Below are 26547 nucleotides of genomic sequence, written 5' to 3'. Positions count from 1 at the left end.
TTCCAATGAAAATGAGCATTTATTCAATCTCCAGATGAGGAGGTGTCTCCATGTTTCACAGGAAAAGACAGGAATATGTATCACACAAGATCAATTTATTCATCACTTTGATTACTTTGTAAAATGAGGCCCATAACTTGACATTTAAAGGCAAATTCACACAACTGGATATGCAAATGTCCAAAAATCATACAGAGGAACAATGATCAAAGCCATTAATAAGCAGAGTTAGAAGTTAAAACAGGATACCATTTTCACCTATTACAGTAGGGGTGTTTTTTCATGGTTTTTATTTGTATGCTTGTTGCTTTATTTTTTAACTTTGGTGCGCTAAGGTAGGGAGAAAATGGAGACGTTTTTGACAACTTGGCACTGAGAGGCTGTCCCTAGGGAATAATTCAAAATATATAGAAATGCTCTATTCAAAAAGTTTATCATCACAACATTATTTATAAAACTGAAAATTAAATTTCCAACAATTGAAAGAAGGTTAAGTAAATTACAATAAAACTACAGAATAAAATATACTATCGGCAAAATAAAGTATCTCTGGAAAAATCTGTAATAATCATCTGTAATATTTAATGGAAAAGTACAAGCATAAATTGCATGATAAAGAACACAGTATGATCATTATCGCAGGAATGTAAAAAATTCATATCTTCCTAAAGACAAGATACTAAGTGGCTATCTTGGAACAGAAGATTCATTTTTCTCCCTATGTGCTACATTCCTGTTTTCTGATTTTTCTGTAACTAACAGATCAATTTTATAGTCAGAACAAATATCTTTTTTAAAGTACAGTGAGCACTAGATTCTTTAGCAGTGTTCATCTCATCGCATGCAGGGTCACAAAAGCCACAGCCTCTTAGCAGGGGACAGGAGGCGGCTGTGAAGAATGGCCATGAATATATGGGTGGAGAGAGGAGGGTGGGCACAAGCTAGGAGGCGGGGAGGAAGGGACTGGCAAGGGTGAGTCTGCTGAGGGCAGGGGTATGTGGAGCCAGGGAAGACTCTGACTGCTCTGCAGAGGTCTGTCTAGACCTATATAGTAGGCACTGGTGGTGTTCTTAAAGGGCAGGGGCAAGAGGCATTTCAGGAAGACACATGGATTCTTTAGGAACAGGGGAGGAAAAGGGAGGGGAGGTAAACTACTTGGGAAGCGGGGGAGAAGGAATGAGGGATGGTGATGGGAGTGGAGAGGAAGAGGCCCTCAGCCATAGCGAACCCCTTGCTCTGTACCTAAACCAAGCATACCTTGCTCAACTCCCGACAGGTCTTTGTGGCAAACACAGGGTAGAGGACGAGCTCACAGGGAACACCTGCCAGTAGCTAGCAGACCCAGCTCAAACTCAGAGGTGATCTAGGGCGGCTCTGTCCAGTCAAACTTTCGGCCATGACACAAACGTGCCACATCTGTGGTACTCAACACTTCAAATATGGTGGGGCCAGGAATCTTTTAAAATTTCCTTGGATTTTAATGAATTTAAATTTAAATGGTCACATAGGCTTAGTGGCTACCAAGTACCTAGCATAGTTCAGCTTATGACTTCATCAAGAGCAGAATTTGGAAAATTTTATACTGCAACTGTGCTTCAGGAAATAAGTGTGAAAATACGGAGTGTACATATTGTGGCCTACCAGGAGCAACAACTGGATATCAAATAACAACCTATGTTAAAACTTATAACTGTGAAATAGGAGATAAAGCTAAATACACTGAAAACATGTCATGAGAAATTTCTAGACTACATCATAAAAATTAGAGTGGATGTGATGAGAGCAATATAGAAAGGATGAAGAATAGGAAAGGAAAAACTAAGAGAAACCATCTACAAAAGCCAAAGATTTCAAAGGAGAGATGAATCCTGGGACCAGGAAAGATGAAAAGAGCCCTTAATACCTTAGATGAAAACTGCTGTTAGCAAAACAATCGCTTAACAGCTTGGGATCATTGTATTATCATATATAGCTCTATCAGAAAGGAAAAAAAAATCTGCCTTTGAAACTTAACTGATTTTACTATGTTTTGCCATTTTTAGTACAATTTAATACATTGCGGTAGCTTAATCTAATGTGCAATTTGCTATATTGTATTTGACAAATACTTACCTTGAAACACTGAAGCATTTGTAAGGGGAAAATAACTAAAATTGCTCATTTTGATAAGAAATTTGACTATCTTAGATGTTAATTTAGAAAGATGTTGATTTTTTCTGATGACTACTAACAATTCATCAGCTTATTTATGCTAGAATATGACTTGTAATATTCCATTCCTTTTAAGATGATATGGACTATGCCAGTGATGGCGAACGTTTTAGAGCTTTCAATGCCTGCTGTGGCACTCGTGCCATAGGTTCACCATCACTGGACTATGCCTTTCTCATTACTTTCACGTTTAGGGGATAGAGAACTACATTCAGGAGAATTGCAAATTACTTAATATTATACTAATAAGAAGTTTTCACAATACTTGATTTAGAATTTGATAAAATTAATGTTTAATAAGCAATTGAAACTAAAATATTTTCTGCCTCCTAGATAAATGGATGTCTGTAATCAACCATCCCTAAATAAGAGCATTAATATGGTTTTGAGTGACTCGCAAATCATGGATATAGATACAGTGAAATGTTTCTCATTGTGAATGACAGACTTTTAATGGCCAATGAGTTCAAGGGTCCTATTATTTGCTAACATATTATGTGGGCCAGAAATTTCCCATACATCTCATCCCTTTAGTTTACCAGGCATTATTTCTTACATGATATAGAAATAACATGTTAATAATTTCATGGATATTTTATTTTTGGATTTTTGAAATGCTGTGGTCTTAGAAATGAAAATTTAAGGTACTGGTTTCTGTAATTATTGGTTTCTATAATTTTTAACTTTATATCTGAGAAAGAAATGTGAATTACATGTTGATATAATTTGAATATTTTGGACTACCTAATATATATTCTTAAATTATAAACAAAATAACTGGGACATTAGGGTAGAACCTTATTTGATATATGATTACTTTTTGAAATGCACTAAATTCCACAAAGTATTTCTTGAGTATAGTGGTATGTTTGGTTAGTATGCTCTTAATATACAAAGATATGACACAATTTCAGTTTGTTCACTTTATACCTATTAAATTAGTAATCTATGACCATTTAAAAGAGAGAGAGAAAAAAGAAAGGAAAAGAAAGTTTCAGCCCAGAGCCAATCTAATGGCCAATTATAAATCAGTAAGGACTAAATGAAAAGTTTGGCCGTCACAAATTCATGGACCAAATTGTTGATGCATGCTTTGATTACCCCCCACCCCCCTGTTGTTTTCAGTATTATGAGTAATGACAAAATAACCATCTCTTATGCCTCCTCTTGCCAGCTCAATTTTCCCTCTGGCTGGCAAAACTCAAGGCATCAATGAGGGAGGGATTTCCCCATGTTGGGAGTAATTATATATATTGTGGTCTTGCAATGGGTCAGAATCCACAAAATATAGTTCCCCCGCATGGATGTCAGAAAAGTTGGCCAGAAATTCATCGGGATCAAAGCCCACCCACACAGTATACCTATAGTCTACGGTGCGTATGGAGTAGCCCATGATCTTTATATCTTTCAAACTCGGCTTGTCAGAATTCCACTGAGGGGAGTCTGCAGGCCGGGGGTACTGGCTGTAGGCAACTGACTCACGAGGGTTATCGTGGAGATCCGGATCTTCTTCCAAGTCACGGGATCGAAAATGCTTCAGAAGGTTGTCACCTTCTCTGCACACCTCCACGTCAAATGAAGGAACAGGGCATTGAGGAGGGACATGCAGTCCTGCAAGGCCAGTGAGCGTGGGGAAGAGAGACACAAGTTCCACGAGGTCTGTGGTTTGCCTGCCTGAAATAGGAAGTGACAAGGGTGAATCTGTTACACTGCAGACTTCTGCCACACCAGGCAGCATTGAGTGAGGGCTGAGCTCCATCTGTTTTCTTGTTTTGGTGACAACATTTATTTTTAGCAAAAGAAGTTTAGAAACACCTCTACTTCAGCACCACACTCTCTACTGACTACTCATCCAATTCAATAGCAGGATGCAAAATTAAGGTGCATGCAGCCTGTTGGCACTTGCAAAAGCTACTCGAATTCTAGAACCACCAGTGGAATGCAGTACCTGATTAGGCAAGCTTCACTGCTCAACACTAACACCAGTGGATAAAGCTCTGCTGAGGAACAGAAGACTACATCTCATAGTGTCATCCCATATACTACAGTGGTGCCTCGGTTCACAATCTTAACTCTTTCCTCAATTCTGGTGGCAGAGCAACAAGAATCATGGCACAAATTCTGCAACCAGAATCGTGGGAAGAATTAAGTGTGTGAACCAAGATACCACTGTATTCCCTCTGGATGTCTGCATTTGATCTAGCTTTTCTTTTTCATAAGGGAAAATACATAAAACATGAAATTTACAATTTTAGCCATTTTTAATGGATAGTTGAGTGGCATCAAGTACATTCATTTTGTTGTGGCAACATCACCATCCTTCATCTCCAGAACTCTTCATTTTACACACTGGAAGCTCTGTCTCCATTTAAAAAAAATGTTCCCTACTTCTTCACCCCTGGCAACTGACAACTTCATTCCACTTTCTAGCTCCATAAATTTGACCATTCTGGATACTCTGAGTGAGATTATACAGCAAATTTCCCTTTGTGTCTGGATTATTTCACCTAGCATAACATTCTAAAGATTTATGCATGCTGTAGCATGTGCTGGCAATTCCTTCCTTTCTTAAGGCTGAATAATACTTCACTATATGTGTATACCACATGGTGTATATCCATCCATGGACACTTCGATTACTTCTACCTTTCAGCTACTGTGAATAATGCTGCTATGGACATACATGCTCAATTTTTGTTTGAATATCTGATTTCAGTTCTTTGGAAGAGCTCACATGTTAATTTTATGTTTAACTTCTTTTTGTGGCACTGGGATTGAAACCATTACCTCATGCATGCTAGGCAAGTGTTCTACCACTGCGTTTTGTCCTTTGCCCCCTGCCCTTTGAATTTTGGGATAGGATCTCACCAAATTGCCCAGGCTAGCCTCAAACTTGAAATTCTCCTGCCTTAGTCTGTTCATTAGCTGGCACTACAGATGTGTCATGCCCAGCTACATTTAACTTTTTGAGGAACCACTAAACTGTTTTCCACAGCAGCTATGCCATTTTATATTCCTGCTACTAATATATAAGTATCCCAATTTCTCTACATCCTTACAGTACTTGCTATCTTCTATTTTTAATTATTATTTTCAATGTCCATCCTAATTGGTATGAAGTGGTCCATCCATCTTTAAAATCTAAATCCTGCACTTACATTGATTCCTGCTAGAACAGATCTAGGCTTTCTGCTATCATTTTGGCCTTTCTGGATAGCTAACGGTCTGCTTTATAATGCCCAATTTCATTTTCTAGACATTTGATTTGTAACTAAAATGAAATAGTAAAGAAGGCTTTAAAAAGATACAATAGCAGATATTACCACCTTGAAAAAAATGATCAAACTTAGCATCACTAATAATGGCACAGGCTGCCATGAATTACCCTAGTGTGATATAACAAGACAACACATCACTTGTAGTACACTGCTCAAAAATGTTTACCCTGGATCTAGCTACACAGAGTACGGGACACTGCACAGGACAGCTGGCCTGGGTATTTGGCAAAAGAGGTCAGAGGGATGAACAGAGAATCGAATCATACCAGGCCCTGTCTGCTACTGTGACAAGATTTACAAGTGGGATGGGAGCACAGGAGGCTTCTGAGCGGGGCTGTAATACAGTATGCCTTGGGTTTTTTTCTTTTTTGGTTCTGTGTGTGTTTGTTCGTAGTTCTAAAGGTGGAATCCAGTGCCTCGCTGCATGTTAGACAAGAGCTCCACCATTAAGCCACACCCCTGGCCTCAGCTTTGGGCTTGAAAGGGATCGCTTGGGCGGCTCTAAGGAGGAAACACAAGGATCAAGAGAACAAGCAAAGAGACTCAGCAAGGTGCTGCAGTGGTTCAAAAGAGATGCTGGTGGCAGCAGAGGTGGTGAGTGGGGTAAGGACAGAGCCCAAATGAAGAGTGACAGGCTGCTAATGTACTCCGCATCACATGTGGAGTAAGAAAGAAAGACGTGTTGGGCAGATCCCCATTGCTTTGCCCTCAGCAACTATTACCGTTTCCTAAGAAGAAGAGTGCTGAAGTCAAGCCTGAAGGTGGACGAGCACAAGCTCAGCTCAGGCATTCGACAGTGCCAGGTGGGATGGGTTGCTGGAAATACAAGTTGAAGTTCAGAGAAGATTCATGCTAAACATAAAAGCTGCAAAGAAGCCAGATAAACAGCGCGGTTACATACATTTATAACTTACTGAACAAAACCCAGAACAAAGGTTGTCAGAAGTCTTCTCCCAACAAAAACAAGGGCTAAAACCATGTCTATCAGTGATGTGAAAGAAGACAGTACATGCATTGCCCCCAAATTAAATGTGCAGAAAGGCAAAGTAGGCAATGGAAAACAAACTCAAAGATCCAGGAAGGCCAAAATGATGTTCTGCAACCAAGATCAATTTAAACAGGAATCATACAAAGTATCAGACTTAGGTGTTAAGATGGATTAAATGCCTAAGTTGGCGAGATGGGGGTGAGAATCTGGCTTGGGGTATGGAGAAAGCACCCTAAAATGAGCAAATGCCATGTGAAATACAGGATTTGTCTCTGAAATGGACTGGGAAGACCAGTCAGGATGCAACTCACAAGAACTCACACAGGTCACCCGGCACAAGCGAACCAACTGTGCCTTTAAAGCTCGGAAGGACTAGGGCATGGAAGTCAAAGTAAACTTGCCTTTACTGTTGGGATCACAGAGGAGAATTGCCTGGCACTTTCTACCAACCCAGTGGTTCACTAGGTCAGTGAGCTGCCAAAATGGAAAACAGTCCAACAAAAGTGGAATCCTTACCAAAGTATGCAGCTTTAGGGTTCTGCTCATCTCTTGAGGGGACAGCCCCTGTCGCACGTGGCAGTCTCTAGCGCCTGTCTCTAAGCTCTGAAGCTTGCTGTTGTCACCTCTACAACAGTATTCCCCATCTTGGGGATGCCATCGGCTCTTTTGTTCTCACCCCTCCAGGCTCCTCATGGAGGCAGCCATACTTGTCAGCTCTGGCTATGCTGCTCCTTCCCAAGCCAGGGCATAGAAAGTGCCCGGTAAACATGGACCGACCGAGCAATGCCAAGAAGGAATTCCAAAATGGCAGGAGTGGGGCTGTGTAAGGCCACAGCCCATGATGCGGAGAAGTGGTTCACATGTAAACTAAAAGCACTCCCATCACTTCAGTGTTTATACCTGGTTCCATCAATTCTGAAGCAGAATCGAATGGGTCGAGGTAAGGGAAAAGCATTTCGCCTGCTTCCAGGAATGAAGTCGTCCTTCCAGGAACATAGAACATCAGGGGCACACGGGTAGTGACATCAAAATTGCTGTATTTGGCCCATTCTCCGTGTTCACCTAGGGCCCAACCTGGGTCAAGAAAAGTACAGAATGATACAAAGTGAATAGGCGTATCACAGCTTGTTTATTTTAGAAACCATTTCATTTCCTGTTGTAAACACTAAAGGAAGGAGACTGACCACTTTGAGAAAATTCTTCTAAAATTACCACAAAAAAGGGTGATTTATTAAGCATTGGACATCTGTCCTCAAGAAGGAAAACTCTGAAAAGGAAAAAAATATTAAAGTATTAAATTCCCACATTTAGCCAGGGATTTAGCTCAGTAGCACTGCGCCTGCCTGGCAAGCACAAGGTCCTGGGTCCAATCCCTGGTACCAGAAAAAATAAATATATAAATTCCCAAATTTAAGTATCTTCTTTCTTTCACAAATAACTATCAATATATACCCACAGTGGGCTTCGTCAGGCTAGTGGGCCTGAAAGAGACATGTCTCCCCTGCTAAGACAGGATTATTCTTTTTTATTTTACTTTAAATATTTTTGGTGTAGAGATTGGTGTAGACATGCTAAGCATTTGCTCTACCTCTCGGCTACACACCCAAAGATGGATTGATTGGGTAGGCACCTCAAAAATTGGAGACTCACCATTGCCCTGTCCTGTACCTATCTCTGGACTCCCCCACAAGCCAGATTTTCACTTAAGGTTCAACTTGCATTGTACCACCAAAACATGAGCAGTGTGACCGTGGCACAAGACAAGGTTGCCCTGCTCATTTCTTAAGACATATCGTATGTAAAGAAAAACCAAACTTTTGGCCCAAGTCTTTAACTCTGATCAAAAATAACCCTTATCACTGATTTAAAACATCCCTTATAAAACACTGAATAATCAAAGTTGGAAATTCTCAATCTTTTAAACTTTGAGGATCCTTTTTGCTACAAAAGCAGTGCATGTCAGGGATTGTACGCAGAGAATTTAGTTAGAAAAGCAACCTAAGAAACCAAAAGCTGTGGTGGATGGAGCGGAACAGGCGCCGATGTAGGTCTGCGCTGTCTTCATCGCAGCTGCCGCTGTGGCGTTTGGCAGGTCGGAGCCAAGTCCAGCACGAGACCTCGCTGGCTCAGTCTGCACGGGACACCAGGCCGCTAGAGGAGCCCCAGCTGGCTGGCCAGGGATCCTGGTGTCCAGAACAGGGCAGGAGCCTGTGCTGCATCCCCAGCGCTCTCCTCAGGTGACCCAGGTGACCCGGGTGAAAAGGAGCCTCTGGCCAATCAGTAAGGACAGCAGACTTGGCGCCCACCGCAGGTCCTCCAGGTCGCCAGAGAGCCCACCTTCCCTCCTTCTCACCCTCCCTCTTGCCCACAGTGCTGGGGAGTCAGGCAGCGGTTTGCAGGAGCTCTGGGGAACTCGGCTCGCAAGAGGCAGTTTCTACAGCTCGTCAGCTTCATGGGCTGGGCTGGGTGAGGCAGCCCTGCACCTCCAGGTTTCCCCTCTCTCCCGGAGGACAGGGCGGAGCTGACCCACGAGGGAGGGCTGGTGACAGGTGCCTCATGGGCCGGCTTCTAGGGTGCCAGCTTGGAGGTCATGCTGTCCCTGTCTGGCAGGGACCTAAGAGGCCGAGGGTAGAGAAGTCTGCGGGACAAGGGAGTCAGCGACCCTGGCAGTGGGGCCTCAGGAGTCAAAGGCCGCAAGGCGGACTCGGGTGCACCCACAGGCTCTGTGGTGTCCCCAGATGAGGGCTCTCCGAGCCTACAGGCCTGGGCTTGGCACACAGCAAGCACTCAGGACACAGCTGTGGACGTCCTGACTGCAGGAATGCGCTCATCAGTCTGTGCCAGGCTTCACCGTGGGCTGCTGTAGCCTGGAGCAAATCCAGGAGAGAGGAGAACACATGCATGGGAGGGCCCCAAGGGGCGTCTCTCACCCCAGGAGAGTGAGTGGCCAAGGACCTGGCAGGCAGCTCAGAAGGGTTCTGACTCCCGGCCCAGAGGCCTGGCATGAGGTCAGCGTGGCATGGGATGGCCCAGGCATTAGGACAGAGGGGAGGAGGCTCAGAGCCATGAGAGACACTTGTTAAAGTCACAGCCCTGTGCGTGGGCCTGTGGCCCCCTGAGCAGATGCCCTTGCATCAGGCCGTTTTACTGGCTCTCTGGTGATTCTGATGGAGGACGTCCCAGGAGAGTGCTATGAGATGGGCCACTGTACTCAGCTGTAGCTGCCTCAGCAAAAAGAGGAAGCTGAGCACTAAGAAGAAAGGCCAGAAATGCATGGCAAACCATTGGGAACCTGTGAAACTTGAGGCACCTCCTCCTGATAACACAGGAGATCGGGCAGATTTAGGGTGGAGCAGCTGTAGCCTGGCACCTCCATATGTAATGAGCTTCGAAGGGAGCTAGTTTTTATTAGAGAGCTTTGTAGGGGAAGGGTTAGGCCTGTGAGAAATGACAGAGAGTACTGTCTACAACATTGTTAAGTGGGAAAAAAACCAAGGACATGAGTACACATAGCACAACAAACCCTGTCTCATGATATGCCACACATTACACACATGCACATGTATAGCATGTATCCCTGGGACCATGTGCCACAACCAATGACTGGCAGACAAAGTCGCGGTGTGTCAGCAGTAGTTAGCCCTGGACAAACGCCATAATAGGGCCCTGTGGGGCTGGGGATTTAGCTCAATGGTTTTTCTGCCTGCTGTGCAAGCGCAAAGACCCAAGTTTGATCCCCAGTACCAAACAAAAAAAAAGTAGGGCCCTGTGTTATAGGCTCTGTATCCTTTCTTCTTTCCACAATGAAGACATGCTATGATTTACTACTGTCCCATTTCATATTTGAAGATATAAAAGAATTCTTTTCCTTTCCCTAGCTACGCAAATGGTACTGTGTTTATGCTTGAAGAGGCTGCATCTTTCAGAGATAGTGAGCAGAAAACAGAACCCCCTCTGATTTGTTTCAGGGCAACTGAAGAGTGCGGGGAGCAGGTAAGGACAAGGTGTGCAAGACTGCCACTAGCACAGAGCTGGAGGAGCTGGTACTCTCCACTGCTGGGGAGGCTGGAAATGCTTCAAATAAAAGAGCAAGGTTTTCAAACTACAGGTCCATATTTGAGAAAAGCAGGACACAGCCTCAGAAGAGTTGAGAAGCCTGGTCTCTTGGCAGAGAAGACAGCAGGGACAGGAGCAGAAGGGGTGCAGCCAGGCCTGCGGGTGTTGCCAGGCTCTGCCAGGATTGTTCTAGATCCTCCTGAGAAAAACTGAAAGCCCTTCAACCCCCTAGGTTACAAGTGTGTGTGGGGGGGGTGCGTAAAAGAGCTCCCCCATTAGGGGGTTCCTGCCGAATTCACCAAGAAAAAAAGTAGTTGTGCCTGTAATCCTAGCACCCTGGGAGGCTGAAGCAGGAGGATTACAAATTTGAGCCCAGCCTAGGCAACTTAATGACTTGGCTAAACCCTATCTCAAAATAAAAAAATAAAAAGGGCTTGGGATGTAGCTCAGTGTGATGGCTCTCGGTTCAATCTCCCTCACCACACACAAAAAAAGGAAAAAACATAGTTTGCCATATGCTCCTCTCCACTCCTTCCTCCACCACAAGTCTCCAAAACTGAGTTCCCAGGACTAGTGTTTTGATCATAAAAGCACCCCAAGACCCTGGATACTGCTGCTTCACAAAGACAACGCACTGTGTGTATGGCAATTTTTGAAAAAAAAACACCTTTCACAGGAGGTTGACATGTTCTGAGTGACTCACCAGAGCATTTCAGAATGCTTACCATGATCGGAAGTAAGCGCGATGATCGTGCTGTTGGCCAGCTGAAGATCGTCTAAAGCACTCAATAGGCGGCCGACCTGTGTATCCAAGTAGGACACAGAGGCAAAGTAGCTCTGACGGATTTTCCGCTGCAAATGAAAACAACATCAATAATGAGAGTACAACTTTAATTGCATGGATAATGCCTGCCTGGGTATCTTTCCTAGTCCCAACCCCTGCACTGAGGCTTTAGTGAGGTCCTGAGTGAAAACACTCCTTCTCCTGCCATCCGCATCCCTTCATCCCCTGGCTTGCAAAGTCACAGGGCAATGGCAAGTCCAAAGTAGATTCCTGTTTAAGCAAATCAGCTGAGGGGCAGATCATGGTGGGTGGCTGTCACTCACTTCCTTTCTGTCTCCTTCACAAATTCTGCTAGGCCCCATGGCTCTAACGAGGGGTGCACCAAAGATACAATTCCGCCTTATTCACTTCCATGGCTGCTGTAATGAAGTGCTATGAACCGGGTGCCTTAAGACGCCAGAAATGGATTGTGTTCTTGCTGTGCAGGCTGGAAACTGAAAATCAGAATGCTGGGTGGGCCCTCTCAGCCTGAAGGCTATAGGGGAGGATCTTGCCTCTTTCTCCCTTCTGGTGGTTGCTGCAACACTCGCTGTTTCTTGGCTTGCAGCTGCGCTACTCTACCTCCATTTTCACATGGAGCTCGCTCACTCTCGCTCTTTCTCTCTCTCTCCTTATAGAGACATCACTCATTGCATCAGCAGCTAACCCTACCTTTAGGACCTCATCTTAACTGACTATGATGACCCTATTTCCAAATCAGGTCACTTTCTTGGTGTAGAGGGTTGGGATCAATATATCTTTTGGGGGAAAAAATTTAACAATGGCCCTGGGTGGTCCTTTTTTCTGACTACTTTCTAATCCAGAAAGAGATGGTAACTGCTTATCTTCCATGGCTGCTATGTGTAGCTCATTTCTAAGAAAGCCTCAGGGTGTAGGAGAAAAGCAATGAGCAAACACAACAGCCATGGTCCCTGGACCCAACAGGGACTCTGGAGACATCCAGGCCATACACCAAAGTAAAGGAGCTGACTCACTCCCAGCCCTGTTCACAAATGCTAAGGAAAAAGATGAATCCTCCACGCCCATTAATGGGTGGAAAGTAACATAATGGAGCTGCTGACTTATCATCTCAGCCCGTTTCTGCTGCCTGTGTGGAGCCGGCTGTACCAGCTGGATCTGCCAGCTTCCTGTCATCACTGCTAGGGAAAGGTCAATCACGAGATGGCTCTGTCCTCTGCTTGCAGTGAAGAGAAAAGATACACATCTAATCTTCTAGAAGAGTTATGCTGGGCCCAGCCTATTTGACACTTGCTGATAGATGAAGTCTTTGGGAACCAAAGGCACCTATCAGGATGGTGGTGTGCTGTATAAGCATACCCTCTCTTCCCCTATGCCGATCCCCAGAGATAAGGCAATAAATAGGTAGGCACAGTCCTCACCCTAATAAGCCACCTTCCCAGTGAGGAAACAATCGAAGAAACGAGAAAGCATGTATGTATTACTGGTAGAAGTGGAGATGACACAGGAGAACGCACTGTCAAGTACTCTGGGGGAAATCAGGGAAGGCTTCACAGAGGAGTTCACATTGGGGAAGAGGTGCTTGCCACCAGATAAATGGGGACACAGTGCCCTAAGCAGGGGCTGGAGTGGGTGGAGAACGGTGTGGAGTCAGGACACAGCGAGGAGTATTTGGGGCTGGAGAATAACACGGGAGGACAGGGGGTAGCAAGGGACACTGAAAAGGTAGGTCAGGGCCAGATGATAGGGACCTGGTGGCCTCCTCCAGGGAATAGCAGGCTGCAGGCCAAGGGAGTCACTGAGGTCGCTCAACAAAAGGAAGGGGTGCAACCTGGGCTGCAGGTTAGTAAGTGCCCTGTGGCAACAGGCAGAGTGTGGATTCCAGGCGCTTTAGACAGAACAGCACCACATCCCTGCTGGGCCCCTAAGAAGTGCTCAGAACACTTGCTTATCAACTAATGAAACAACACCGGCTGCAGCGGACAGGAAAGTGTGCTACAGAATCCAGAGGCCAGGGCAAAATTGAGAGGAATCTGGGGACCTGAAGCAGGCCTGGGGAGGGAAGGAAGGAGTGCGAAATCCAAGGTGACTCTAGATCACCCATTCATCTGGTGACATGATTCACCAGCATGTGGTGGGGAGAGGGGCATAAGAGGCAGAGGATGTAGGAGAAAAGGCAGGGCAGGGTGGAGCCTGCACAGCTAAGGGTGCCATGGTCATCTGCCTGGGAATGACTCTCAAAGGCAGTGGAAACATAGACTATGTCTGAACATCAGGAGCCAGCACTGGGCCCAGCAGTACAGAAGAGGCAGAAAGCAAACAGTGAAGGGCCTGGGCCTGCTTCTTGGGGGCAGCACCTAAGTCAGGGAACACAGAAAGAGGAGCCTGCCATGGAGACTGGAACAGGGGTGGCCTGGAGAGATGGGTAGGCAAAGTAGGCCAGGCGGCAGGTGATTAGGGTAGGGAAAGGGCTGGTGAACAGTGAGAAAGCAGCAGAGCACCCAGGGAAGCTCGCTGCCCGCAAGGAAGGGTTTTACATTGCTAACAAGGTTGGTGTCCACTCAGGTAGGAGAAGCCTTAGTGGGTTGGGGAAACAGAGGCCTGAGCAGAGGAGAACGAAGAGCCAGCAGGTCACAGACACAGCCACAATAGACCACTCTTGACTCTCAGTAACGGTTACACGGGACTCTCAACTTAATTAGCTCCAGTGACACCTAGGAGGTGAAAAGGCCTGTTTCTGGGTGTGTCTGGATGGCTTATGAGGGCATGGCCTTGAGGACTAGATCTGGTCTCTGACCCCTCCTCCCTCCTGGGCTCTACTCCAGCTCTTTGCTCCCAGCCACCAGGAGTTCAGCGGCTCTCCTCTGTCATGTCCTCTCACCATGAGGTTTGCACCGAGGATCGACTATGGACCAAAACCTCTGAGACTCTACGTGAAAATGAACCCTCTCCTCCTTTCGGTTGTGGCTGTCAGGCACCACATCCCAGCAATAGCAAAGTGACTAATGTACTCTCCTTTGGAGGCCAGTGCAGGGAGGAAAGAATGAGGGAGCAGGAAGGGAGGAAAAGCAGGCAAGGGCAAGGAAGTGGTACTTTTGCAGACAGGAGAAACTTGACAAGATATTCGGGTTCCAGGAAGAGTGGGAGGGGACGGAGAACTTGTTGGACATGGACAAGCTAGAGGAGCCAAAGCGGAGAGCTCACGGGGGCAGCTGAGCACCTCTCCGCCCCGTGGTGGTGTGGACTGTCTCCAGCTGCCCTCCAAGCTAGACTGTCTGTGACCATGATGCTGCAGGCGGGGCAAGCACCAATGGGCACGTGTGCTGAGGGCTGGCAAGAAGAGGAAATTGCCTGCTCCAGGGAGGAGCAAAGCAAGGAGGCCACCTAAACAGAGGAGGGGAGCAGAAACCCATGCTCTCGCAATCCCCGAGAGGTACATGGGCAACAAGGACATGCAAGGAGAGGCGGCCATGATCAGGGTGGGGACCAAGAGGTGTCAAACTCCTGAGGGCGGCCCCCAAGGTCACTAGAGAGGAGTGAGACAGGGCTTGGACACGGACACTCAAACGTGCAAGAGGACAGGGAGCAGGGAGCAGGGCCCAAGGCCAGAGGGAATGCGGAGGAGGTGCTGCACATGAGCGCACCAGGGAGGCCCCTGGTGCATGCTCTCTGCTGTGTCCAACAGACGGGTGAGAGGAGGGGACTTGGAGGACTTGAAGGAGCGCTCACCATGCCACTGGCACTGTCCCACATGCTTCCACATGTTCCCGTTAGTCCCCACTGAGAAGCTCCAAAGCCAAAGAAAACCTTTACCCATGCTCTCTCCATTTTACAGGTAAAGAAACTGAGGCTCCAAGAGGTTTCATTACTTGACAAAGCTAGCAGAAAGTGAATTCAAACCCAGGCTGTTCACAAATGACAAAACCAACCATGGGGCTTAGGAGTCACATGTCGCTGGGGGTAAATCAGCTCCCCTGGCATTGTGGTCAGTGAGGCCAGCAGCTTCTCTGCCTTCCACTTCCTCACCTGACAACAGAAAGGCAGTAGCCTCACTGGGTTCCCATGCAGACCAAAGGAGATGGCACACATGAGTGTTCAGCACTATTCCTGGCACCCAGTCCACCGTGGAGGGTCACTGTAAGTGACCGTCACTAATAAGGCTTCCAGGCACACTCTCAGAGCTATGATTTGAACCACCTGGTAATCAAAACCCAGCTATGCAAAATTAGGAAACAAAGAGACATATCCATTCCTCTCCAAATTCTCATCACTTGCCATCTGACAATTAGGCATCAAATAGATTTGAGGAATGCACACTGCTGATCCCCCAATCTGTCTGTGCAACCTCGGGGGCAAAACAGGTTTGGAAGCAAGAGATTCCGCAGGGCTGTTTGCTTTTGTGTTAACCTCTGTTCTCCAGCAGTGGTTCTAAAGTCCTGAGTGCATCAGAATCATCTGGCGTGCTTTTGGGGGCAATGTAGGTTCTTGGGCTCCAGCATCTAACCCAGTAAGTCTATGAGGGCTAGAACTTTGCATTTCTAACAAGTCAGCCCAGTGATGCTGATGCAGCTTGTCCAGGAAGCACACACTGACGACCCTGTCCTCTTCCCCCCCACAGTAACTTGCCTGCCAGCATTCACATGGTAAGAAAAAGGCAGGATTCTGTGTGAAAGATTCCAGACAGAATGCTGGGGAGCGTGTCTTTTGCACTCACATGGAACTCTAGTGACCATATCATGGCAAAGGGACAACCGGATATCCCAGCTGACACCATTGACTGTAATGGCATCCCAGCTCCCGCTAGCCACCCCCACAAGTGACAGGTGCTAGTGTCAGGCCTTCCCACAGAGGGAACCAGCAAGTGCCAGCAAACTGAGCACTCCAGACTGCTGGGGAGTTGCCTACACCCTGTAAGTGATGAGGTGTCACCTGGATTAAACAGCATCACCCATGGGTTAGGAATGTTCCCCTAGGCTGCTACTCCAGCCCTGAGCCTATCTACAGCAAGTCACCAAATCTCTGCATGCTCCCTTCTCTGGAAGCTGAAACACTGGTCAGGAGACTCTCATCCACCCAGCACTTCCTGTGTCCTAACACCTAAAGAATGTCCCGCCGAGAACTTCACACAATGCCTTGCACAAATTAACTTCTCAGTAAGCCACTATGGATGGACAAGTGGCTTCACTGATGATACCACACCATCAGTACCATTAGTACCTGAAAGTCCACAGGAATCGGGCCGTATGGTACACTAATGTTTAATGCCTGGACATCTTCCCGTTGCCTTATGTCCATCCAGGGGTTGTAGGCCACTGCTGGTAGGCTGTCAGGGACCTCGGGATCGGGAGCCAGAGTGATGTTCTCCAAGGGATACAACTTCTGAAATTCCTGGCAGAAAAACACAAAGAGCCACAAGGCTGTCACTTGTGTGGCAAAGGCACAGGCTGTGGTTCCTTGAGTGTTTATACTACCTTCTCTTGAAGCCTGGAGTGCATTCCCATGGTGGCTCACTAAGGCTCCCCCGTACCCAGCCACCACCTCAATTCAGGCCTCGGGTCACCCTAACGAGGTGCCAACAGCAATGAAATCGGGCAACTTGTTTCCTACAACCAAGCGGTGACAGCTCTCTCCTCTCAAACACTCGGATATCCTCCTGTTCCTATCCCTAGCTCACACCCAACTCACACAGATGGGGTGGGCGCCCCAAACCATGCTCAGTTTAGTAATTCGCCAGGAGAACTCACGGGACTGAGCATACAGTCACAATCAGAGAGATGGTTTATTACAGTGAAAGGACAACAAACAATCTAGCAAAGGGAAAAGGCCCACGAGAAAAGTGCAGAGGAAACCAGTGGCAAGTTTCCAGAGTCCTGTCCCTGAAAAGCTACAAGGGACACACTTCAGTGTTTCAGCAATGAGTGACGAAGCTGCCGAATGGGGAAGTTTTTTAAAGCCTCAGCACCCAGGTTTGATTTGGTGCTGGTCACATAGGCACCCTCTGCCTGAAATATGCTAAAATTCCAGTGCTCCAGAAAGAAAAACAGGGGTTCAGTATACAGCATAATGTTTGCCTACAGTTTAGGCATGGTGAGCCACCCTTACGAGTTCTGACAATGGTAGAACACTCTCAAAATCAAAGTTCCCAGAGCTGCCAGCCAAGGGGCAGCCTTGTAAGCAGGCTGCCTTTGTGAACACTTTTCTGCAAGGGGACAGAAGAGGTGAGTCTGACAGGCTTCTTCTATCAAGGGGGCTGACGGCTCCTGTAGGAAGGCCAAGTCCGCCAGGCCAGCCAAAGCAAGGTATCTGCAACATCAAAGAGCATACCCTTTGGTGTCTACTCTTATGACAAGTGAGAGGCATTCTTTTTCAAGTCAAAAGGCTGAGCTTCTCAGGCCGGGGGAAAACATAACTGGAAAAAAATTGGAAAAAAAAGATTATAAAAAAGAAAAGCCTAGATGCTCTAAATGATATACAAGCAAGTATAGAGTGTTCTGTGTTTATAGGGTCTGATCTGGCAGGCTCAAAGGGAAAGGCAGTTGTCACATTCCCTGGAATTGCTTCCCAAGAATTATCCCTTGTTACAGGCTTCTGGTAGCTCTGACTCACTTCTCTATGATGCTTTCACCATGCAAACCAACCTTTGTGCAATGATTTCAAGGAAAGGAAATAACTTTACAGTGGAGAAAAGTGAAAATCCAAGCTTTTCTCATAAGATTCTTATAGGTCCTAAGATTACTTCTTGGCCTTGACCTCTGACTCCACCTTCACTAAGTATACTAGTGCCCATCAGGCAGCCCTGGTGGCTGGGAATGGTAGGATATGGCCATCTTCATCTTCGTTACATAAACCCCTTGCTCAATAAATAAAACAGCTGTAATGGCTATGTGAGATGAGCCCTCATCCAGCTCATTACCTTGGGATATCTGAAGGGGATGTGCGGTTTATGATACCCAACAGCCAGGAAGAAAGGACTGGCCGATGTTTTCATCTTTTCCAACAAACGGATGGCTTCCTCAGTGCTCTGTTTGTCAGGCAAGGTGCCCTCAGGCACATCAGCCATGTCCACAGGGCAAATCAGGTTGGCATGGAGTTCTCCATCTTGCCCCCTACAGGTCTTTTAAAACGAAACATGTAATGTCAGCTTTTCAAATGCAAGAAGCAGAAGTCATGAAGGTTAAACACACAGCTTTGATGGTCATATTAGCAGCCCCTTAGGTGTTAGTCATTCAGAGTAAACAGACATATCAGAAGTAGAACTAAACCAGAAAACACGAAAACATGTTTCTCCTTTTCCAGGAAGGAGCCAGAAGCACACAATACTTAGTTTCTTGCTGCTCATTCTTTTTTTTTTTTTTTGGTACTGGGGTTTGAACTCAGGACCCTGCGCTTACAAGGCAGACGGTAGCACCACTGAACTAAATCCCCAGCCCTCTTGCTGCTAATCCTCTGTCTCCAGGTCACAACTAATTAAAGACCACCAAATGAACCAATTATTGGAAAAAATCTATCTTCGACTCAATAATAAAAAGATAAATGAGCCGTGGATCTAGCTCAGTGGTTCCAGCACCTGCCTCATAAGCGCAAGGTTCTGAGTTCGATCCCTGGTACCAAAAGAAAAAAGATAAATGAGCCGACTAAAAGTGGGCAAGAGACTGAGACATTTCTCTGAGAAGAAACTGAAATGGGCAACAGCACACGGAAGCATACTTAACATCATTATTCATTAGGGAAATACAAAAAAGAAGCACAACAAGATGGTCAAAAAGGTGGCTATAATTTTTTTTAATGGAAGATAATAACTGTGGGCAAAGATGTAGAGAAACTGGAACCCTCATACACTGCTGGTGGAAATTTAAAATGGTGCAGCCACTTTGAAAACCAGTTTTGGGACTGGGGATTTAGCTCAGTGGTTCTGCTGCCTGCCTTGAAAGTGCAAGGTCCTGAGTTCGAGCCCCGGTACCAAAAAAAAAAAAAGAAAGAAAAACAGTTTTGAAAGTCCTCAAACAGTTAAACATAGTTATTATATGACCTAGAGATTATACCCCTATGTACATACCCAAGAGAAGCAAAAAACATTAGTCTACAAAAATACTCATACATGTATGCTGATAGCCACGTTATTCCTGATAGTCAAAATGTAGGGCCTGGCAGGTATAAATGAAACCATTAAAAAGAAGCAAGATGGCCTCATAAAATTGAGGAACTGAGATGAGGGTCTTCCAGTCTCATTCTCTTCTTACTCAAGCCACAAACTGAAGGCAGAGCCCTCAGCTTTCACTGTATTCTGAAATGGAAAGTTATCAAGAATTTAGAACACCTTCCACTCCACTGTCAAATCTCCACCCTTCTCTAAATGATGTCTCCAAAAAAGCTCAGAGGAGGATGTCATTTTTCAGTTTTCCAGCTGCTTTTGTCAGTTTCTTAAACTTGGGTTTTAGTTTCATTTATACATTGGGGGTTCCACCAAAAACTTAGGTTCCTTTGTAGATTCTTTTTTTTTCTATAATGCTCTAAAATTTTAAAATCCCTATTCGAGGCCTGAGAAGCCGAACAATATAGATTAGGCCTCTCTCTCATTCTGGGCTGAGGTTTCGGAAGCTCAGCCTCTCTTCCACCTCCCATGTCTCAGAACTTCCTACAACCCTCAGCTCAGAGCCTCATCCAGCGTGAGCACCCAGGAACAATTACGTGAGCTTGACACACTAGATAAAGCCTAAGGTTCTCAAAGAAAGAATCCTCCCCAGCTGCTACACAGAAGCCACTGTTCCCATCAGGCCTAATGCTAAAGATGCGAACACTTGTCTCTGTCAAGACATCAACAGAAGTGAAACCCACAAACCTCACAGCGTAACCAGCTTGAAAGAAGGTAAAGTAGACACAATAGATTATCTGCTAGACAAGAAAAAAGCACTTTCTCCTCAGGCTGGTGGCCCTTTCCTACTCTTACCTTCGTGTTTTCATACTTCTCCGAGGAGGGATGATAAGGTGGAAAAGACCAGCTATATGGAGAATCATCACTATGATTGGAAGATATACCTTGGGGGGGGGGGAGAAAAGTTGTTAAATAAAACAGGAAGGGTCTTTTAATATCCCACTCCCCTAAATTAAAATTTGGTAAATACCTGGGCAAGTGGCACTTCCCCTCTTTGGGCCTCAGTTCCCTTACCTATAAAGTCAGGAGCTTAGGCCAGATGTTATGTCCCCACTAATGCCAACCCTCTCTGTCTTCATATGAGTAATGAACATCTAATCTCCTGTCCCTAGGCCCTGGGCATTTGTGCTAGACAGTGCAAAAGGGATCCACAAGGGCAAGATCAGTCAAACTGCTGCAGCAGTGCAGCTCCTTAGAGACCACACTGGAGCCTCTCATTCCCCCTATAAAAGAGGGGGCAGAGGAATCGGCACCGTGAGGCAGGTGAGGGAAGGGAAGTTCAGAGCTCTGTGCCTTGCCCAGTGCCAGCCAGCTATCAGACGACAAAAATCCACCGGACTTGCAATTGAGGGATTAAAGGAGAGGCCTGCAGAGTAAATGGCATGTACCTCACACTCACAGGTGGCTACTGTCATTATTGAGCAGGCCCCAGCCCAACAGAAAAAGATCCTGAGAAATGACTCACTTGAAAAATATATTTCCCCAAAGACTGCAGACAGTATTATTCTCTAGTTCGGACCCCACAATCAGCTCAGAGCCTGGTTTCAAAAATCTAGTCACTGGGAGGAAGAAGGCCGAGCAACAGCTCTCAGGCCTTGCACGGTTTCCCTTCCTGAAGCCAATCTCCTCCCTCTGCTATGTTTCCTCCTCAAACCACAGTGGTCACTTGCTGCCAGCTGCCATCAGGCTAGAAGTGTTATGATGTGAGTACCAAACTGTAGGAAGTGCGCTTGACACTGGGCTTTTGGCTGCACGATGTTTCCTAATAGATTTACCTTCAAAACTGGGCTTGACTTAACCTGGTTGGAAGCTACCCTAACCTGGACTGCCCAGCTGGGCTCTGGAAGAAGGCTGCTGAGCCTGCCAGTATAAGCCCTGTGTAAAGGGAAAGCTACTGAAAACGTTCAAGTTGTCAGCCTTGATGACTAGCGCTGCTGTCCCAGTGGAATACCCACACTGGGATGGCGCCCAGGGAGGGTTAAGACAGGTGACTCTAGCTTCCCAGGTAAGGAATCCAAGGCCCCGAGAGGATGAACATTTGCCCTGATTCAGCCCCACAGCTAACTGGCAGTAATGTGAAGAGAACCAGGTTCCCAGGTGCCCGGTGCTATTGCTCATCGGCAGCTCATCTTAGGGCAGCAGAATAAAAAGTGATTTACATTTTTTAGTTTATACTTTCCATTTTGTTGTCGAAGAATCATGCATTGCTTCTATGAATAAAAAGTAAAAGGTTTTCTCTATGCTTCAACATTCTCATTCTGGAGTTAAAGAGTGGGTTTACCAGGCAGGCAGTGCTCAAGGGCAGAACTGACAGCCCCCTGGCACCCTCTAGGCCCTGAGCACCCTCTTCCACTCCTCTTGGTGACATCATTCACTGAGAGCCAGCAGACCCCCCGCCAGGCAACAAAGCCACACAGCCCTCCTGGCCACCTCGCAGGGAGGGCCGGCCCTCAATGTCCTCCCCACACCCTTAACCTTACAGACAGGGACCCTGCAGGGCAGAGGGCCAGCCCCAGAGCTGCACTCGTCCCCGACACTGCCACTGCCCAGCCCCTGTCCTTGCCACCGCCCAAGGAGCTGAAGGACCCCGCGGCAGCACCTCTAGCTTCTGAAAGGAAGCCAAACCCTTTCTCCCCTCTGCACTCTGGAGGAGGGCCTGAAGGCAAAGTTGAGAAGTGGTCTTCCTCCCTGGAAAGGCAGCAGTGAGCAGCAGCAGCAAGGCCTGCCGCCTGTGGGGAGAGGCCCCTGCAGAGACAGCCCCTGCCCCACCCCCAGCAGGGGACTCCCACCCTCAGACACAGGAGAAGCCAGGCTGGGGCATGGAGCAGTACCAGGGTGAAAGACTTTTCCCACTGACAGGGTCACATAGCCGTTCTCCTTGAAGTACTGCGGGAGGGTGGAGAAGTTTCCCGAGTGCACCCTCCAGTAGGAGTTGAAGTCATACAGGCGGGTGGTGTCGGGCCTCCTGCCAGTGAGGAAGGACACTCGGCTCGGGGCGCACACTGCTTGCTGTTAGGAAGCAGAAGCACAGGTCAGCGTCATCACAGCCACATGGGGAGATGTGGCTGCTGTCTCCCAGGTAACCAGGCAACCTCCCCAGGCCCTCAGCAGCAGTCTGGCAGCTGAGTCATGCAGATCTCAAAGCCAGCCAGTGGGATCTGGGCTCTGCTCAGGTGCCGGAGATTGCGGCTTCCTGGCAAGGGAAGACAGCAGCGAGCCCCTCCAACCAGCAGATGCCTGCCTCCTCCTACGTGATGGTGTCGCTGGGCACCCAGGGCTGCTGCTGTGCTTGGGGGCCTCTGAGAGGGTTTCAGGGAGGGGGCCTCCATGGCCAGCTGGCTGGCCCTTGCCCAGGGCTCAGTGGGCAGCCATTCCGCAGCACCAGGCAGTGTTCCCTTCTGGGAGGAAGCTGACCAGGGTCAGTCCTGAGCATGTTAGGGCAAACTGTGCCCTCCACCCGATGAGGAGGGGCAGCCTTCAAGGTGCAAGCTTCCTTTTGAGTGAACAACTAGATGTTCTTTTTATTTTTTGGTACCGGGGGTGGAACTTGGTCCTTTCGCTTACACAGCAGACAGCGAAACCACTGAGCTAAATCCCCAGCCCTACAACTAGGTGCTCTTAATCACAGTTTTCTAGACCTTGCCTGCTTCTTTCCGGGAGGTTCCTGGCATGATCGGTGCCACCTAACATCAGCTGAAGCCCCCCTCCCCCCAGCCTAAGTGCATCAGAAGGCACATTTCAAGGAGGAGTGTTCCCAGGACATACCTGGGCGAAGGCATTCTGGAAAAGGAGGCTGTGGGATGCCAGCTGATCGATGTTTGGGGACTTCACTAGCTTATCCCCGTAACAGCCCAGGGAGGGGCGCAGGTCATCCACGATGATGAGCAGGACATTCCGAGCATCTGCACAGGAGAGAGGGGCTTTGGTAAGGTAGCATATGCAGATGATCAAATTCCTCCTCCTTCAGGGATGAGAGAGCCAAGGGGACCCCTGCGCCTTGTCAGCCCAGCCAGAGAGGAAAGCCACCACCAGTGTGCGTCAGCAAGTCGGGGGCCAGGGTACAGAGGAAGCCTGAGGTCTGGGTGGCAAACTTAGGGTTTGGCCAAGGTTTCAAGCCTGGTGGAGGGAGAGAGGGATGGAAGGATAGAGAAAAGGGAAAAGCAATTTAGGATGAGGGAAGAATAAGTGAAGAGAAGATGGTTAGTGAATGAAGGGTGGGTAAAGGGAGAGAGGAAGAGAGTGGTGAATGGAAGGAGGAGGGGAAGAAAAGAATAGACTATCAGAGGGATGGAAGGAGAGAAGGACAGAGGGAGAAATATCGGAGGGAAAGGACATGAGGGGATGGAAGGAGGAGGGAGGCATGCAGGGAGGGATGACTGGAAGGATGGGTGAGGCAAGAACAGATAATGAAGGAACGAAGGATGATGGAAGGCATGAAAATGGGGGTAAAAGATGGAGGACGAGAGGGACGACAAGCTGCGTTCGTGCGAGAAGGAAGAGTAGCAGAGGGAGCGAGGGAGCAAGGATGGATGTAGGCAGGGAAGGAGGGAAGAACAGAGACGCAAAAGGCAAAAGGCCGGGCAATCTGCGCGAGGGGGCAGAGGCACCTGTGCTCGAGTTGACCTGCGCTGCGGCTTCCAGGTCTGCGCAGCAGGAGCCCAGGACCAAGCCGAGCCAAAGCAGGGGCCAGGCCGGCGGCGGCAGCATTTCTTCTTCGGCCCCGCGGCTGGGGATGGCGGTGACAGGCTAGGGCTGGCTGCAGGGAAAACTGCGCGACGCCACTGCCCCGGGCCATCAGGCCTGGGAGCCGGCCTGAGTGCGAGCACGCCTGCGCGCCTCTTCCCCCGCCTCCCCGAGGGGCGGAGCCTGGAGGCGCGGAGGCAGGCGCCCAATCCGAGACGAAATGGGCGGGGCCACGGACCCAGCATAGCCCGGGCTCCCTAGCTGCCCCTGCTTTTAACAGGGTGGCCCAGCCCTGGGCACCGCCCTCGGTGGAGAGCTGGTGAGAGTCCTTGTAGGTGTTTTAAAGGTTTTGCGACTCAACCACTGATCTTAACTAGAAGTTTTACCCCACTTTGCCTTTGGTCCTGCGCAGCCTTTCACCTCGGAGCTCTGCCCTTTCTTCATTTGCCTATAGACGTCTCACTTTTCCTTGTTGGTCCTGGTCATTGGCAACCTGTCCATAACACTGCATTCTCTCCAAAGTACAATTCCATCCTGACCTCAGAGGTAGCACCCCTTCAGGCTAGCTTTTGAGATGCCTTCATCCTAACCTGGTTCCTAGCTGCACAGTTTACCCAGCTATGCCTCATGCTGTTTTCTCCCATAACAACCCATAGAATCAATCTCCCTCTCTCCCTCTCTCCCCCTCTCCCTCTCCCCCTCTCCCCCTCTCCCTCTTGCTCTCCCTTGCTCTTTCTCATTTCCACGTCCTTCTTGGAGGCACAGGAAAATTCAGCCGTCTTCCCATGCCACTTTGGTGTCACAGGAAGCTTAGGGGTCAGCCTCAGGCACTTCTACATTTGAGCTATGCTGATCTGGTGTGAGGTGAGTTCTCTAACTGCGTGCTTTCCAGGGTACCATCTAATAAGTTAGCACATTTCCCTTTGCCCTTGGACTTCTACTTCACCTCCAACTTTGGCCTTACCTTCAGAGGCCAAAGGATCTGTGATGGAAGGTTGAAGATGATGTCCAAGGTGAAGGTGAAGACTGGAGCTCCTCTGAAGAAACAGAAGCATCAGCCTTCCTTCCTCGTTTCCCCTTTATACCATTGTGGCAACACCCAGAGCCACGCTGAGTCAATTAGTTGGGCATTTTTTACTCAAGTTGACACAATCAGTTAACTATCACACCAGATGCTCAAGGCAGCACTTGGATTCTGTTCTCAAGCTGTCTGAGAGCATGGATGGACAGAGCTAGACCCAGGCTGTCCTGAGGTTTGCCCAGTAGTAGCCCTGGGCTCCCTGGGGCTCAAGAAGGTGAAAGTGAACTGCATCACAACCAGAATCTGATTCTGTCTTATTTCCCTAGAAGTGAAGCCCCATGGAACATGAAGGGACAGATGGGCAGCTGGGCACCACAGCATCCTTGGCACCTGCTAAGCTCCTACATTGGGTCGTATATACACTGTGTCAAGTAATTTATAAAACAAGATGAGTTTTCTCCTTGTGGAAGAGGTCAGCCACAGTCCTGTTTGCCTCTAGAATCTTAAATCATCTTCCTACCTTGAACTCTTCCCTTCTCTTCCCCTTCCTTGCTTTCCCTCTTATTCTCCCCCTGCCTTCTTCTCTCTCCTCTCCTCTCTTCTTTCTATGGCCAGACTTTTCTGTCAAGCCATTCATTCACTGGTTCAGCCAGCTCAGCTCTAGGTAAACCAACAAGCAGGCAGGCTTTGGAGCACAGTCTAGGAAAGTAAAGGATTTTTAAATTTCCACCAGAGGTCGCCTAAGCTCTAGTGTTCATTAATACTGCTTTAAAAGCAATTCATTTCCTTAAACATGATCTTATAAAGTATAAAACTAAAACTAAATAAGTGAAACAGAAATGCCTAATCATACTGTTCCGAGTACTCCACTGCCACTGAGTGAGGTATGACTGGTTCTTTCAACATTTGCATTGCATTTGTCTGAACGAGTTGGGTACCTTTGGTCACTCCCTTTTCTCCTGGCTTGCTGTTCCTTTTTTGACCTAGGGAGGATTTCTGCTTATTCTCCTAGATATATCTTTGAAAGCGCCTCAGGGAAGGGAGCAGAGTATGGCTGTTTGGGAATAAAGGAGGGCTCTCACAGTTGAGGGTATCCCCATATGTGCTTGGCTGACAACAAGGGCTTCTGGTCCTTCAGATAAACCTGGAGCCTATCGTGTCCATGCCTTCACTTTCAGGTTCTGACAAGCAGATGTTTCTTGCAAAGAGAAGCCCACAGCTGGAATAGCAGGTCAAAGCCCATTACCTCCTGCAACAAAAGCCAGGGGACTAGATAGACTGGGAAACACTGCAAGGCCTTTGCTGCAAAGCTTTTGTTGACATTTCTCCCAGGCCTCCTGTCATACATATGCTATG

At 47.6% G+C, this 26547-nt stretch overlaps 1 protein-coding gene across 1 annotated transcript; it reads right to left on the bottom strand.

Annotated features, from left to right (window-relative positions):
- On the bottom strand, positions 1-24329 carry Ids (iduronate 2-sulfatase). Its single transcript, XM_004871046.4, has 9 exons — positions 24095-24329; positions 23253-23389; positions 22319-22496; positions 20283-20371; positions 18249-18449; positions 16553-16723; positions 11259-11385; positions 7378-7551; positions 1-3885 (listed from the first exon to the last, which is right to left on the bottom strand). The coding sequence occupies exons 1-9, from the start codon at positions 24192-24194 to the stop codon at positions 3413-3415; spliced, it is 1650 nt and encodes a 549-aa protein (XP_004871103.1). The 5' UTR covers positions 24195-24329; the 3' UTR covers positions 1-3412.
- Between the last annotated feature and the right edge of the window lie 2218 nt (positions 24330-26547).

The sequence above is a fragment of the Heterocephalus glaber genome, unplaced genomic scaffold, assembly GCF_053883595.1.
Source record: "Heterocephalus glaber isolate CG9 unplaced genomic scaffold, H.glaber_assembly_v1.0 deba00001762, whole genome shotgun sequence".
Taxonomy (NCBI): domain Eukaryota; kingdom Metazoa; phylum Chordata; class Mammalia; order Rodentia; family Bathyergidae; genus Heterocephalus; species Heterocephalus glaber.
Note: the sequence above shows the minus strand (reverse complement) of the source record. Positions and strands in the feature narration are given on the sequence as shown.